This window comes from Sinocyclocheilus anshuiensis, unplaced genomic scaffold (assembly GCF_001515605.1).
Source record: "Sinocyclocheilus anshuiensis isolate Anshui unplaced genomic scaffold, SAMN03320099.WGS_v1.1 scaffold195, whole genome shotgun sequence".
In the NCBI taxonomy this organism is placed as follows: domain Eukaryota; kingdom Metazoa; phylum Chordata; class Actinopteri; order Cypriniformes; family Cyprinidae; genus Sinocyclocheilus; species Sinocyclocheilus anshuiensis.
In genome coordinates this window covers 1,168,465-1,182,940 of record NW_015548236.1, presented here as the reverse complement: position 1 = coordinate 1,182,940, position 14,476 = coordinate 1,168,465, and the positions used below count along the sequence as shown (strand labels likewise).

The window sequence follows — 14,476 nt, the reverse complement described above, 5'->3', positions numbered from 1 at the left end:
ACTGTATATATATATATATATATATATATATATATATAGGTTTAATTTACTTTAAATATATGTATAAAATGATTTTAAAATATATATTTGAATGTATTTAAATAATATCAAATTCAATTTAAATAATGTAATAAAATAAAATAACTCCAGATATATAATTGGATACATAAGCTGTATATCTGTGGAGAAAATCAATTGAAATGTATTTAAACTACATAATACACTTTAATTTAAATTACATAATTGAATGAAGTAATTTAATGAAATAAAAAATAAAAAATTCTAGATAAATAATTGGACACATATATGAACTATGGAAGTTACACTTTACTTAAAATGACCAGAATTTAAGATATGGATAAATATCCTCTGAACAGACATCTTGGTCAGTCACGGTGCGATGCATTTTGACACTGAACAACTCTGTTATAAAAGGAATTAGAGAGAAACAGCTGCGGTCTACAGGCCACACAAACACTCCTCACCGAGCGACAGGCCCGTCACGTGACCTGGGCCACAAACACACACCGGCTCAAATATAGAACATGCCCATAAAAAGCCACAGAATGCAAGCACAGTCCCACACACACACATATTCAGAGAGAGAGAAAAGCCAGAGGTTTAGGGCAACTGTCCAGCATCCCTCCTGGGAGCTACACGCACTTCACACTACTGATGGAGAGGAACAATGGCTAAACATAGTGTGTGTGATTGAGAGAATGTTTGAAGGATATATTTATATATGCATGAACACACAAAAAAAATGTATTTGAGAATTATTGTGAGGCTGAGCTGGTGCAAATGCGCGCACAGTAGAGTACTACAGAGATCGTCGCCAGTCTTTTCTTAGGATATCTAATTCAGGTTGAGTGATTTTCCATTCATATTTGTGTGAATCCATTTGCAGAAATACCCTCCTATCCTCACCAATGCATTTGACCGTTGCAGTTGTGGCTATTTGTTTTTATTTAATTGTTAGATATAACCACTACAACGTGAGATTGTTGCTGCAAGGTTGTTGGGAAGTCGTGGCCTAATGGTTAGAGTCAGACTTATAACCCAAGGTTACGGGTTCGAGTCTCGTACCAGCAGGGATTGTAGGTGGGGGGAGTGAATGTACAGCGCTCTCTCCCACCTTCAATACCACGACTGAGGTGCCCTTGAGCAAGGCACCGAACCCCCAACTGCTCCCCGGGCACCGCAGCAAAAAATGGCTGCCCACTGCTCCGGGTGTGTGTTCACGGTGTGTGTGTGTTCACTGCTGTGTGTGTGCACTTTGGATGGGATAAATGCAGAGCACTAATTCCGAGTATGGAACCATACTTGGCCACATGTCACGTCACTTTATTCCTCAATGCAATATAGGATTTTTTAGGATAGGATCCTTATAATAAGCATTAGGTCTGCTTAGAAAAGGAATAACACAATTCTCCATAAGTTGCATGATTTAAGGTATAATTTATGTCTGTTGCGCAAACGGTGCAAGACAAACATCTTATGGGATTTTCTGCCAACGGCCATTAGTTTGTCACATACAGATCAGAGATTTGGCCCTCAGTTGTGTAAATCACATTGAGTGCAGTAAACATTGAATCTTTGTTCAAATTAAACCGGAATCACTTTTAAAATCGAAATAAAAAACAGAAAAACATCACTAAATATCACAAACAGTTCCGCTACAGCACTTTTCCTACCACTTGTGTGTTTATTATCCAGTGTTTGATTCTCCATCCTACTTTTGTCCAGTAGCCTTTGGCCTGAGATCTTCTTCCTGTTTGGGCAACGTGAACCAAAGTCCGATGACATGACATCACGCTGGCCCCCTGCACTTCCCCCTGGCTACTGTGTGAATGTATTGGGAATGTGTCGCATTGGCATTTTTTTAAAATGGGAGAGGTAATCCCTATGTGAACAGAAACCGTAGTCGCATGGCTGACCACATTGCTCAGAATAGTATGGAGGAGAGTAAGAGTTCGGCATTACAGCGGAACAGAGCTTTTAAGTTGAAAAGCACTGAATTTATATCACCCTTAAAGAAACAGTTCACCCCAAAATTAAAATCTTGTGTAAATTTACTCACCCTCAAGACATTCAAGATGTAGATGAGTTTGATTCTTCTTCGGAACAGATTTTGAAAAGTTTTGCATTACATTAATTGCCCACCAATGGATCCTCTGCAGTGAATGGGTGCCGTCAGAATAAGATTCTAAACAGCTGATAAAAATATCACAATAACCTCATGCAGCAAAAATCTGTTTGTTTGTAATAAACAAAATCATCAAGACGTTTTAACTTTAAACCATTGCTTCTGGCTAAAATAAGAGTCCTCTTTCCATAATATTGATTTCTCCAGTGAAAAAGTTGTCTGATTCAGAAGTTATTAACAAGTGAAACACTCCAAAACAGTTTTAAACAAGTATGTTGGTGGATATTGATGATAGAGGACAACAGAGGATTGACTTTTTCATTGTAGACTTTTTGTATTTTAGTCAAAAGTGACATTTTAATGTTAAAATGTTTAAATTAATTGATTTTTTTAAACACAGCTTTTTGCTTCACAAGACATTCATTGATGGACTAGAGTCGTGTGGATTACTGTGTTGTTTTTATTAGCTGTTTGGACTCTTATTCTGACGGCACCCATTCATTGCAGTGGATCCATTGTTGAGCAAGTGATGTAATACTAAATTTCTCCAAATCTGTTCTGATGACGAAACAAACTCATATAGCTTGGATGGCCTGAGGGTGAGTAAATGTACAGCAAATGTTAATTTTTGGGTGAATTATTAATTTATAGGGACAGTTCACCCAAAGTAAAAATTCTGTCATTATTTACTCAGTAAAGAAACATTAAAGTGGTAAACACAAGATTTCAAGTTTTCAAAAGCACACAATAGCTGTGTGATATAAAAAAACCCTGAAGTTTAGGTCCATTATTCCATCTGTTTGGAAAATCTCTACCTGGAAAAAAGAAGACTTGTTTTCATTTTCCTCATAAGAAAAATTACATTTAAATCTGAAACACGAGGGTGAGAAAATAATGACAGAAATCTCACTTTTGGTGATCTTTACAGTCGACATGAAATGAAAATGCACCCTAACTATTTTCTAAATACATTCAATACATTGATCTCATTGTGACAATTCATCCATTCAGGTTTGTTTTTTTTTTACTTTTTTTTTTTTGGACTTAATCAAAATGCCATAAGTCCATCTTCCAGAGGAATGACAGACATCTCTCTAGTCTCTAGTGATGCATGCTAACTTCTTCAGTCATTTAGTCTGTGGTTATGTCAAAACAGTAGCATTCTTTAGGCTTTAACCAATTTGCATCCATCTAATCAACAACCAGCAGATAAAAGCACCCCACTTTTCTTCTATATTGAGACTTACGCTTCACTCAAACTAGTCACAATACAGAAGAAAAGATCTGATCAGACATATGTTTCATCGCAACTTTAAATTTCAGGTAGACATCTGTTAGACTGCACAGACTCAAGAGTCATATGGGTCATTTGCTGAAGAGACTCTCCCAGCAGGCACTTTTAGTCAAGCTAAACATTGTTATTATGGTGCTTTAAATATGACAAACTCTGTAGTGTGAGATGTGCTAACAGTGCTTTAATGCAAGTGGTTACTTCAGGGGTGTCCAAACTCGGTCCTGGAGTTTAGCTCCAACTTGCCTCAACACACCTGCCTGGAAGTTTCTTGTATGCCTAGGAAGACCTTGATTAGCTGGTTCAGGTCGGTTTAATTGAGGTTGGAGTTAAACTCTACAGGGCAGCGGCCCTCCAAGACACCCCTGGATTACTTCATGACCATAAAACTGTGAAATGTTACATGTCGTAAGTTTACATCTAATTGAAACGTATGAAATCATAAGCAGATATATTGGTTTGGTTATACCTTTGCCGGCTCCTTATGTGTCATGGTCATTTTGAGGAAAGCACGCTGGACCTGAAGGGCATTGCTCACCATCTCTGCCTGTTGGATAAAAAAATTCAAGCAACAACAAATTTATTTATTTTATATTTGTAATAGTATTGTACTTAATAGCATTTTGTGGTGGAACTAACATTATGAACATTTTTGCAATATGTCTTGCGAAGGCTAAGTTTCACCTAGCATTTTATGTATACGCACAATTAAATTATGATTTTGCACGTTTTGCATACTTTTTGAATTGAAAAGCTCATAATAACATTCTTTTAATAAATATGTGAAATGTAAATAATAAATATATAAAACATATTCATGTAAATATATAAATATATTCTGTTCACAAGTGATATTTACCTTTTTTGCTTTCTTTAATATAATGTTCATTCAATTAAAGTCAATCTTTTTTTTTGTATATTTCACCCTGTTTTCAAATTAACCCTATTATTAATCATATTATTTAGAATGTGAAAATATTTTTATGATGGATTTTAAGATTTAAAGTCTGGTTCTAGGACAATGATGAAACAACATCCATAAAGGGCATTTGAGAAGCAGCAAAAATTAAGGTAGAAAGATTTGAAGAAAGATTTACTGTGACCTTTATATAATAAAAAGTTCTGTTATATAAAAATCAACCTTGGGTACATAGAGTACCAAAGTTAGAGAAACGCCTAAATGCAGTCTTCAGTGTCACATGATCCTTCAGAAATCATTCTAATATGCTGATTTGGTGCTCAAGAAACATTTCTTATTATAATCATGTTGATAACAGTGCTGTTTAATAATTTTGTGCTAACCATTTATTTGAAATTTCTTGGAATCTTGGAACAATGAAAACTGACTGACCCCTGACTTTTTTCTATACTGCATATTATTTAAATAAATATTGTATTATATAATATTATTTAAACAGATATAGAAAATATAATATTTGACATATTATATTTAAAACATTAAAAAAACAAAAGCCAATTATTTATTTTTGAAAATGACAAGTTGTCTTTATTTACACTAAACTTACTATTTTACACACTATAAATGGGTTTGTATACGTGAAAATATACAGCTGCCTTTATATTTTAAGAAGAGAGTCCTTAGGGGATCATCATATCTGGACGTTGTTGGCATTACAAAGTTTGAAAACCCCCCAAAAGACCACATCTACACAGACCAACAGACCATGATAAGTTCCCACAAACATTTAGCACAGACAGTCTCTTTTTTCACTGAGCAAAAGATCCCGCACACACACACTCACACACTGTCAAAGAGCCATTTCTCATCTCTTATTAGGCCAAAAGAGAAACGTTTCCTCTCTAGAGTTGAGCTTGAGGAGGATTCCAGTGTTAACAAAGAGGACACATACATCCCTCTCCCACTTTCTTTCTGCTCTTTTCACCCATCCTCTCTCCCTCTTCTCATAATATTACATTCCATCACTAGAATGAGCCACTGTGCCTCTGTGTACACTAAGTACATTGTCCAGCGCCTCATTTCTCAAGCAGCTCTTTAGTTACCAATCGGTAGCGACTGGACATGAAATGTAAGCCATACAGACCGTTATGTACTGTCAGTCAAAAAGAAGCCCTAACATTTCAGTTATTGTTTGCAGGCCGTTAACTTGAAAAGTACCTAGTGTTAGGACAGATGGGACAGAAACACTTGCTGACAAATGATTGATGGTAAGGGCTCTTATGGAGCAAATGCACATTAATTCTGATGAAGATAATGACCAGGACATTTTATTTAATGTTTATCTTATTATAAAATTATTGTCAATTGCCAATAGCTTGGTCAAGAGACTGATGAGACATTTTTTAGTTCATATTGAAATCTTCTTGGTTGCAGATTTTTGTATTTCGGCAAATCTGAAAACAGTGTGACATTGTTGAGATCTCGAAATTCCTAAGCAAAAAGAGTGACCTTTAAGATACACTACAGTTCAAAAGTTTCGGTATTTGAAAGAAACTATTACCGTGAAAAAAAATGGATACTTTTATTCAGCAGGGATGCATTAAATAAATGAAAAGTGACAATAAAGACATTTATAATGGTACAAAAGAGTATTTATAAATGCTGTTCTTTTGAACTTTCTGTTCATCAAAGTATCCTGAAAAAAAAATGTATCACAGTTTTCACATTAATATTAAGCAGAAAAAACATTTTCAACATTAACAATAAGAAGACACGTTTCTTGAGCTCCAAAGCAGTATATTATAATGAATCACAGGAATAAAGAACATTTAAAAAAAATATTACACTATAAAATGGTTAATATTTCCCAATATTATTTTTACTGTACTTTTGGTCAACACCCTTGATCAACATATAATACTCTATTTCGAAAAAAAAAACACCATCAGACGTGTTTTTTTTATTACTCTTAGACTTTTTTGAAATATTTTATAACAATTCTGTAGTTAATATAACCTCTCTTAAAGGGGTCATATGATGCGATTTCAAGTTTTCCTTTCTCTTTGGAGTGTTACAAGCTGTGTGTGTGTGTGTGTGTGAGAGAGAGAGAGAGAGAGAGAGAGATACAGCGTCACATTACAGTAGAGTCAGCTGTCTTAACCGCTGCTTGTGTACTGCATTATTACTGTGTCTGTTCCCCTTTCGGGCTTGAACTGATGGTAAAACTAATGACATTATTTACTGTCTTTACATTTATTCTGAAAGATGAAGCTCGCGATTATGGTAAGGGGCGTTACATTTCCGACGAGTGCTTGCGGTGTTCGGCCAATCACAATGCACTGGGTCAGCTGGCCAATCAGAACAGACTGCGCTTGTCGGAAGGAGGGACTTTGTAGAAAACGAAGCGTTTGAGAGAGGCGGGGCATAGAGGACCTACAATAACGTACAGTATTTGAAAAAGAATTTGTTTTTTGAACATTAAAGCATGTCAACATATTCTGTTACACCAAATACACAAAATAATGATCTTTAAAAAAGCATCATATGACCCCTTTAATAAAATAACACAGCAAAACAGTAATTTTCCAGTCTAATAACAAGACATTAATACAGCACTTCATTGCTGCAGCAAAAATACGAAGCAGTTTAAACAAGCTGAGTTGTCTCTGTAAATACGCTTTAGACAAACAAAAGCTGTTCTTCCTTCACTTTTTCCATTTTTCAAAGATTATAATAAAACATTTTCCATTTGTTATGATGCGAATGGATTTAACAAGGCTGCAGGGAAACAGAAGAGCACAAAGCCAATTGTCAAATATAGCAGAGTTATGTGAACCTGGAAAGCAACAGCTGTGAGCTCCCGGAGCAGCTGTACTGTTGGGCTGACGGTTGGACGGCTCTGAGTCTGTGCAGTCATTTGGTTCTATAAACTAAGAGCTCTTAGGAGAATGACTTCACTCTTATATTATCTACCTCTGCTCATCTTCTGTCAGAATTCCTGTCTCTTTGTAAAATCTGCATTGACATTGATATTCACAAACGCTTGCACTTACATGCTTAGCCACATCTCCACCAATAGCTGTGCTGGTCCTCAAATATTCAGACACTGAACCACTCAGCAAATGGTCGAATGACTCCATGCTTTTGGATTCACCTTAAAATCAAAGAGAGATAGCAACAAAACAGAATTTATTCAACGGAATAAACAGAACAAGCAACACATCCAACAGAAGATGCTTTGAAATGCCATTCATTGTTGTGGATATTTCGATTTATATATGAAGACAATATAATATAGAGTTCAACCAATATTCTTTTTTAAGACAAGCAGATGATACATGATTTGCAGATCCCAATTTACAGACTCCAGCATATTTTGTGTATAATTTATTTGTTGTTTTTAAGATATCTGACACAAAAAAATGACAAATAAAATAACTACAACAAAAATCTTATTGCTGAAAATAAGAATTAATATTAAAATTATTATTGTTCTTATTATTAGTATTAATGTTATTGTTATTATTAGTAATAATGCCACTATTTAAATCATTTATTACAGAACCAATAACTCAAGTAGAACAATTTGGAGAAAAAAAAATGGTCAAACTAAATATAATCTATCACTAAAAACAAACACTGTGAAAACATTGAATTGCACACACAAACTCGAGACTGGAGGAAGCAGAAGAGAGAGTTCAGAAATCCCATTCACTGACATCCATATCCATTATATATTTCAGACTTTGTCAATGTGCAGTTTGCCAAGGCTAATGCCACTCTGTTCCAATGAGAATATTTTTCCCATGAAGAAAAAAAATCCCCTAAAAGTCTTCTCCTTAAGATAATCTGTACAGACAATGCCCAGTGGACTCATCAAAACAGACCACAACAGCATTTTATGCTTTATAAATAAAAACTATTAACATATTGAATAATTCAGGATCTGCTGTAGGGCTGCACAATTAATCGAATTTCTAATCGTGTTTACAATTATGGATGCCACAATTACGTAATCGTTCAAAGTGGCAATTAATCATTAAAAGTCATTAATCTATTTATGTTATTCTGCACGCTTAAGATATGTTTTTTTCTTTCTACATGTAATCTTAAGGGTTTTTCCATTGTTTTAGTTTTAGTTTTAGTATAACATTATAATACCATGCATATTTTTACTTTTTCTATAATTTAAAGAAGAAACCAATCCGATGTATATTTGACATTTGAGGCTTAATACTATAGAAAAGCACTAAAGGTTTTTCAGTTAGAGTGTTTTCAGCTTGTTTATTTTCATATAAAAATACGGCATGTAGTTGCATCAAACAATGGTATAAACATCATTCAGTGTAAATTGTGATAATCGTAATTAATAATCGCAATTACAATTTCAAGGGAATAATCGACAATTATGATTTTTGTCATAATCGTGCAGCCCTAATCTGCTGTACTTATGATACCTCCGTTGATAATGCTGCTGATGTCTCCGTTGACCAAACCCCCAGGACAGTTCTGCAGTTTGACCGCCACCGCCTCCAGACGAATTACTGCCTGCTCCAGACGCTCAACCAGTGTTTCCATGTCAACGGTCCTGGAGAAACAGAGCAAACACTTGGTCTGTGCTAAATGGCCGTTATGGCCTATGAAAGCTGTTTGATTTGTTGGGACTTCATGACCTGAGTACCAGTCTGTTCAATAAAACACTGTCTGCTCCCTGTAACGGTCAAACGACAGCAGAGAAACTTGACAACAATAATTATGAGGAATGTTTTATTGACTTTCTTGAGTCTGCCAGTGATGCCAGTCACTGCCATCATAACATCCACTATCAAAAATATAAAAAAATATTGTTATTACAATAATATTAATATATTATAATAAATGATAAAGTAGCTAATATTGGCTTTCTGCAAATCTAGCACTCACACAGACACTGTGAGTATATGAAGGCGTGGAGAGTTCACTGGCAGCCGTCCACATGACCACACCTCAATACTCATCTGCTGCCTAACAGGAATGTAACAGTCAATTCAGATATGACAGCGTCAAGAGGAGGCCACAAACTGTGCTGTTGACAGTCCAAAATCAGCAGTTTATCAAACTATTTAATTACATAACATGTTTATTATCCCCATATTAAAACCCTTTGAAAAGAACTCAACCAGAATGCTGTACAAACCATAAATATTGCTGCTATCTTCACATGTTTCAGCCTCCATCTGAGCACCGGATCAGCAAATACAAATTCTGTTCTATATTTGAAATGTTTTAGTCATTATTAGTCATTATTAATAAAAAAAAAAACCATCAAATCAGTCATTAGACCTGCTTCATTCATCTTTCATTTCTGACCTTTAGTCATTAAAAATGTTCATTAAAAACTATTCATTAAATCAAACTGACTTAAAGTGTGTGTGTGTGTGTGTGTGTGTGTACACAGAGAGAGAGAGAGAGAGAGAGATACATATCATACACACATACACTAAGTCAAAAAAGCAATAATGTATCAGCTAAAGTATCAAATATTTCACTATTTCAAACTGTTTTGGCTAACATCTGCATATACGAAATCAAATAGATGAAATCAAATTTGGCAGAAATGAAATCTCATGCTGGTATTTGAAGTCTAATAAACATCTTGTCATCATCATCATTCTTATTAGAGGAAAGAAGTGGAATTTAATAATCCAATCTGGTTCATATCATTGAACAATAATAATCACATCTGTCAGTACCTCTTTTGTGATCTCTTACATATCAAGGCAGCAAACTTGACTATCATACTCAATACTATTTTTTCTATTATTTATTAAAGAATGCATTGGTGGGTTTACAAGAAGTGAAATAGAGCAAATAAAAATCTGTAATGTGAATAATGTGAATATGTGAAGGAATATATTGTAGATTCCCTTTATGTACACACATTTAAACAATTATTCTGATTCAACTGGGAAGTTATATGTCCGTTACAAAAAACAGTGGAGTGGAAGAAAAGTCTGATATAACATAGAAATCAAACACGCAAATGAGCACAATCTGGCAAACAATATTATCAACTTATAACCTGACCACCTTCACACAATCAATCATCATACAATAGCAGTTAGGAGCTAACAGCACACTACACTGATTCATTCACCTGGACATTAAAGAGAGAATAGACAACAAATGAGCCGTATTTGCTGCATTTAACATGTAGCTTCTAAAAGAGCAACTCTCTCTGTGACACACGTCAGCAGTAATTAATAGTGACCCAGTGTGGAAACGCTCACGTCATCTTGTTATCTCTCTAGAGAATTCTCTAGGCCCTGCCAAATGCCTGACCTGGGCCTCAGCTGGGCTTTTCAGAGGAAGAATAAGCCCTGAGCTTGTGACACAGACAGAATCATTTCTAAAAACACAGGGCACCAAACCTCCAGCTTAAGCAGAGATCATCTAACCAGTGGCTACATGACTTGAGCACAGTGCTCAGCATTATAGGCTAAAAAATGACTCTAAATATCTAGTAGGCCTTTGTCAAATCAAATACTGCCTTCAACCTGGTTGCCTATGTGTGGTTAGTCTGCCATTAAACATGATAAATGCTGAACTAATATTTCAGGAGTGATGCAGTTACTAGGCACTCTTATCTATTTCTGAATGTCTATTCTCAGACTCTAAATGCAGAGCAATGCTTTACCCGGATACAGGGGATAGAAGGTGACTGAGGGTCTGAGCTCATGTGCTAATAAACATTTCAAAGCATATGCCTTGAATGCCAGTGTGACATCCTTTCAATAACACCCTGATTGCATACGGAATTAAAAAAAATATATATATGGACATCTGTAGCTCAACTTCTCAAGAAATTATGTAGGGACACTAATATAGATACTAATAATCTTTTCATGGGCTGTATGGAGGATATTCTGAAGAAATATGGTTTGTGCATCTACGTCATTTACATCACTTACCATGTTTGAATAACCAGGGGTATAGAAATGTTTTATGAAGAGGGGGGACAAAATGTGATGACTATCTCCCAAAAAGGTGGGAGTTGCGACATCCTGGTGACAACTACTACTGAATTTCACCTTTGTTATTAACATTCCCTTGCAAAATTGTATCTGTATATAGATTATTTTCTACATGCATATTTTGGCTATCTTGTCTTTTGTGTCCACACATATTTATATTAAAGGGGTCATATGATGCGATTTAAATTTTTCCTTTCTCTTTGGAGTGTTACAAGCTCTTGGTGCATAAAGAAGATCTGTAAAGTTGCAAAGACTAAAGTCTCAAATCCAAAGATATATTCTATATAAAAGTTCAGTCAATGGAAAATAATGTGTTTTTTTTTTACCTTAAACCGCATAAACACATTTCATTACAACAAATACACAAAATAATGTTCTTTTTAGCAGCATCATATGACCCCTTTAAATTTTTTGCGTAAATCTCCAAAATTCCTTGTGTGTTTAAGTAAACATACATGGCAATAAATCTGATTCTGGTTTAAACAAAATCATCATCATCAACATGAACCCAATGCATCTACTATTTGTATTAAAAATAACTTCTATACATATTTAATATAGCACAAGCATTAAAATCATTGGTAGTAGTATTTACATTTTTTTTATATTTTATATTGTTTTTATATTTTATAATATTTTTACATAATTTATATTTTGTAATAAATAATACAAATGCACAAATGTTTTCTTGAAACAAAGCTCTGAAATTGAGCAAATATGGTGATGGGACATATGTGACCCTGGACCACAAAACCAGTCAATAAATAAGCTTTCCATTGATGTATTGTTTTGTTTATTAGGATAGGACAATATTTGACTGAGATACAACTATTTGAAAATCTGGAATCTGAGGGTGCAAAAAAATCGAAATATTGAGAAAACCGCCTTTAAAGTTGTCCAAATGAAAATCTTAGCAATGCATATTACTAATAAAAAATTACGTTTTGATATATTTACGGTAGGGAATTTACAAAATATCTTCATGGAACATGATCTTTACTTAATATTCGAATGATTTTTGGCATAAAAGAAAAATCAATCAATTTGATCCTTACAATGTATTGTTGGCTATTGCTACAAATAAAGCCTGCCTACCCAAGCTACTTATGACTGGTTTTGTGGTCCAGGGTCACATATTATGTATATATATAAAATAATATTAAAAAAAAGGAATATTAATTGTTCTGAAATCTAGTCAATATACAAGCACACAAGGGGAGTAGGCTATGTCACCCTATTGATTTATAATAATATTAACATATAAGAATTGCTACTAGACAGCATCACTTGAAATGTAGCGCATGGCATGTCTAATAACAGAGCTAAAGTAACTAGCCCGTCTCGTCGTCATCTCTATCCCACAGGCAGCAGACGCCTGCACGCGCTGATATGACAACTGACAGATCCTGCAATTAGTGAAAAGATAAGGCACCCTGCCCTCTGACACCAACACACCACTGCTGCAACCTAAAAATCGTGCTAGTTCAAACCAAATTGCTGCCAGCACAGCGAGTGCGCGTGTCTCCAAACACAAAAACGCACGTTTCCATGAGAACCTCCCACCCGCTCAGAGCGCGAGGCGCGACCCAAAACGTCCCGCTAACGACCTGGAAACATAACATGACTGAGACAGAGTCATTCTTACCCAAATATTACCTCTGACAAGGGATCCGGGGTTTACTCTCACGTTTTCTTTAGAAAAAGCGAGATGTGTTTCGGCTATGGCGGTCTGGTCCAGACGTCCCCGGCGCTCTCCTGCTGTCACTCAACTGAGCCTTGGGCAGCCGCTTCCGGGACTTCCGTATTTGGGAAGGATGAATCAGAGAAAGGTTACATCAAGATGCCTAGATAGAGCAGCGAGACAGTTCGACTGAGAAGGTTTCTAAGGACATCTTGACTCTTGATTGTGCCACCTTGAATGACAGTAATATATACTGAAAGAATAGCAACCACCTATTGAGTAAATATGAAAATATGACACTGAATGCCACTAAATGAATTTCAGAAGGTGTTTTTCTATCTATATGTGAATAGTTTTATTACAAGTGTCAAAATTCCTGGAAAAATAAAAGCTTGGCATAATCTTTGAGCTTTTTTTAAATAATAAATGTTGAAGCAAATTATAAAACGCATATTATTAGCATAAACATTATTAATAATATACTTTTGTGTGCCAAAAAGTCAGTATTCAAGCCACTTTTTTGTCATGTAAAAAAAAAACACACACACATAAAAAAGCTAAACCCTAAATATCACCATATTAGGTCAGATAGTAAAATATTAACTTTTCTGTTTGTTTGTTTGTTTGTTTGTTTGTTTTTAATAGTGATTGTTTATGCTTGCTGTTTTCAAGGTGCAAGGATAAGTAAATATTTTAGTGTTTTACCTGTCACTAAATAAAAATTTTATAGAAAATATTCAATATCAAAAATATAATTGAATAGTAAAATATGCAAATACTAAATATCAAAATATGAATATATTAATATAAATATTATTGAAACATAAATGTATTAAGCCAATATGAACACAAGGATAACAAACATTTGTAAGAACTTGTTACATGGTTTGAGCTAGACTTTTTTTTTTTTTTATTACCGTTTATCATCTCAGACATCCATATTTGTCAGAGAATACTACTGCACTATAGAACAAAATGTAAAAATAAATATATGCATACATAAACTGCATTGATGATCATTTTGTTACTTTTGTTTATTAGTTTATTCAATTTCCATTACCTATTGAGCAACTAATTATCTACACTCCACATTTGCTTCATTGCACTTTTGACACTACAACAGATTATGAAGTAATCTGCCTGTCAGCCGGTATCAGTGCCTTTATTCTGCATCAGTTCCCGGTGGCGTTTTCTTCCCGCGGTCCTGTGCTATCATGGCCGACGTTAGACAGGCATCCCTGGTGATGGTGTGGTGGAAAGTTTCCGCTGCTGCTGTCACAGTGGTACTGAAACACGAGCTAGCATCAGGTTACACAGCGGGCAGAAATAGAACATCCTCGAGAAGTACCAAGTGCACAGAAAGGCTCTAAATAATTAACTGAGCCACTGCGGGTCTTCAATATGCAAAATGGCGTTGAAAGGAATA

At 35.0% G+C, this 14,476-nt stretch overlaps 1 protein-coding gene across 4 annotated transcripts in view; it reads right to left on the bottom strand.

The window, feature by feature from the left end:
• LOC107654678 (cyclase associated actin cytoskeleton regulatory protein 2) overlaps positions 1 to 13,311 on the bottom strand; it is a 23,811-nt gene extending 10,500 nt beyond the window's left edge. Inside the window, exons 1-4 of one of the 4 annotated variants that reach the window (XM_016441861.1) lie at positions 13,015 to 13,308; positions 8,814 to 8,944; positions 7,410 to 7,510; positions 3,907 to 3,984 (exon numbers count right to left, since the gene is read on the bottom strand). In XM_016441861.1, the coding sequence (XP_016297347.1) occupies positions 3,907 to 3,984; positions 7,410 to 7,510; positions 8,814 to 8,934 (300 nt within the window). In that variant the 5' untranslated portion in view covers positions 8,935 to 8,944; positions 13,015 to 13,308. Of the gene's footprint in view, positions 1 to 1,694; positions 1,923 to 3,906; positions 3,985 to 7,409; positions 7,511 to 8,813; positions 8,945 to 13,014 lie in introns of those variants that run through there. The other 3 variants (XM_016441860.1, XM_016441862.1, XM_016441864.1) reach the window with 3 other exon arrangements.
• Positions 13,312 to 14,476: the final 1,165 nt, after the last annotated feature.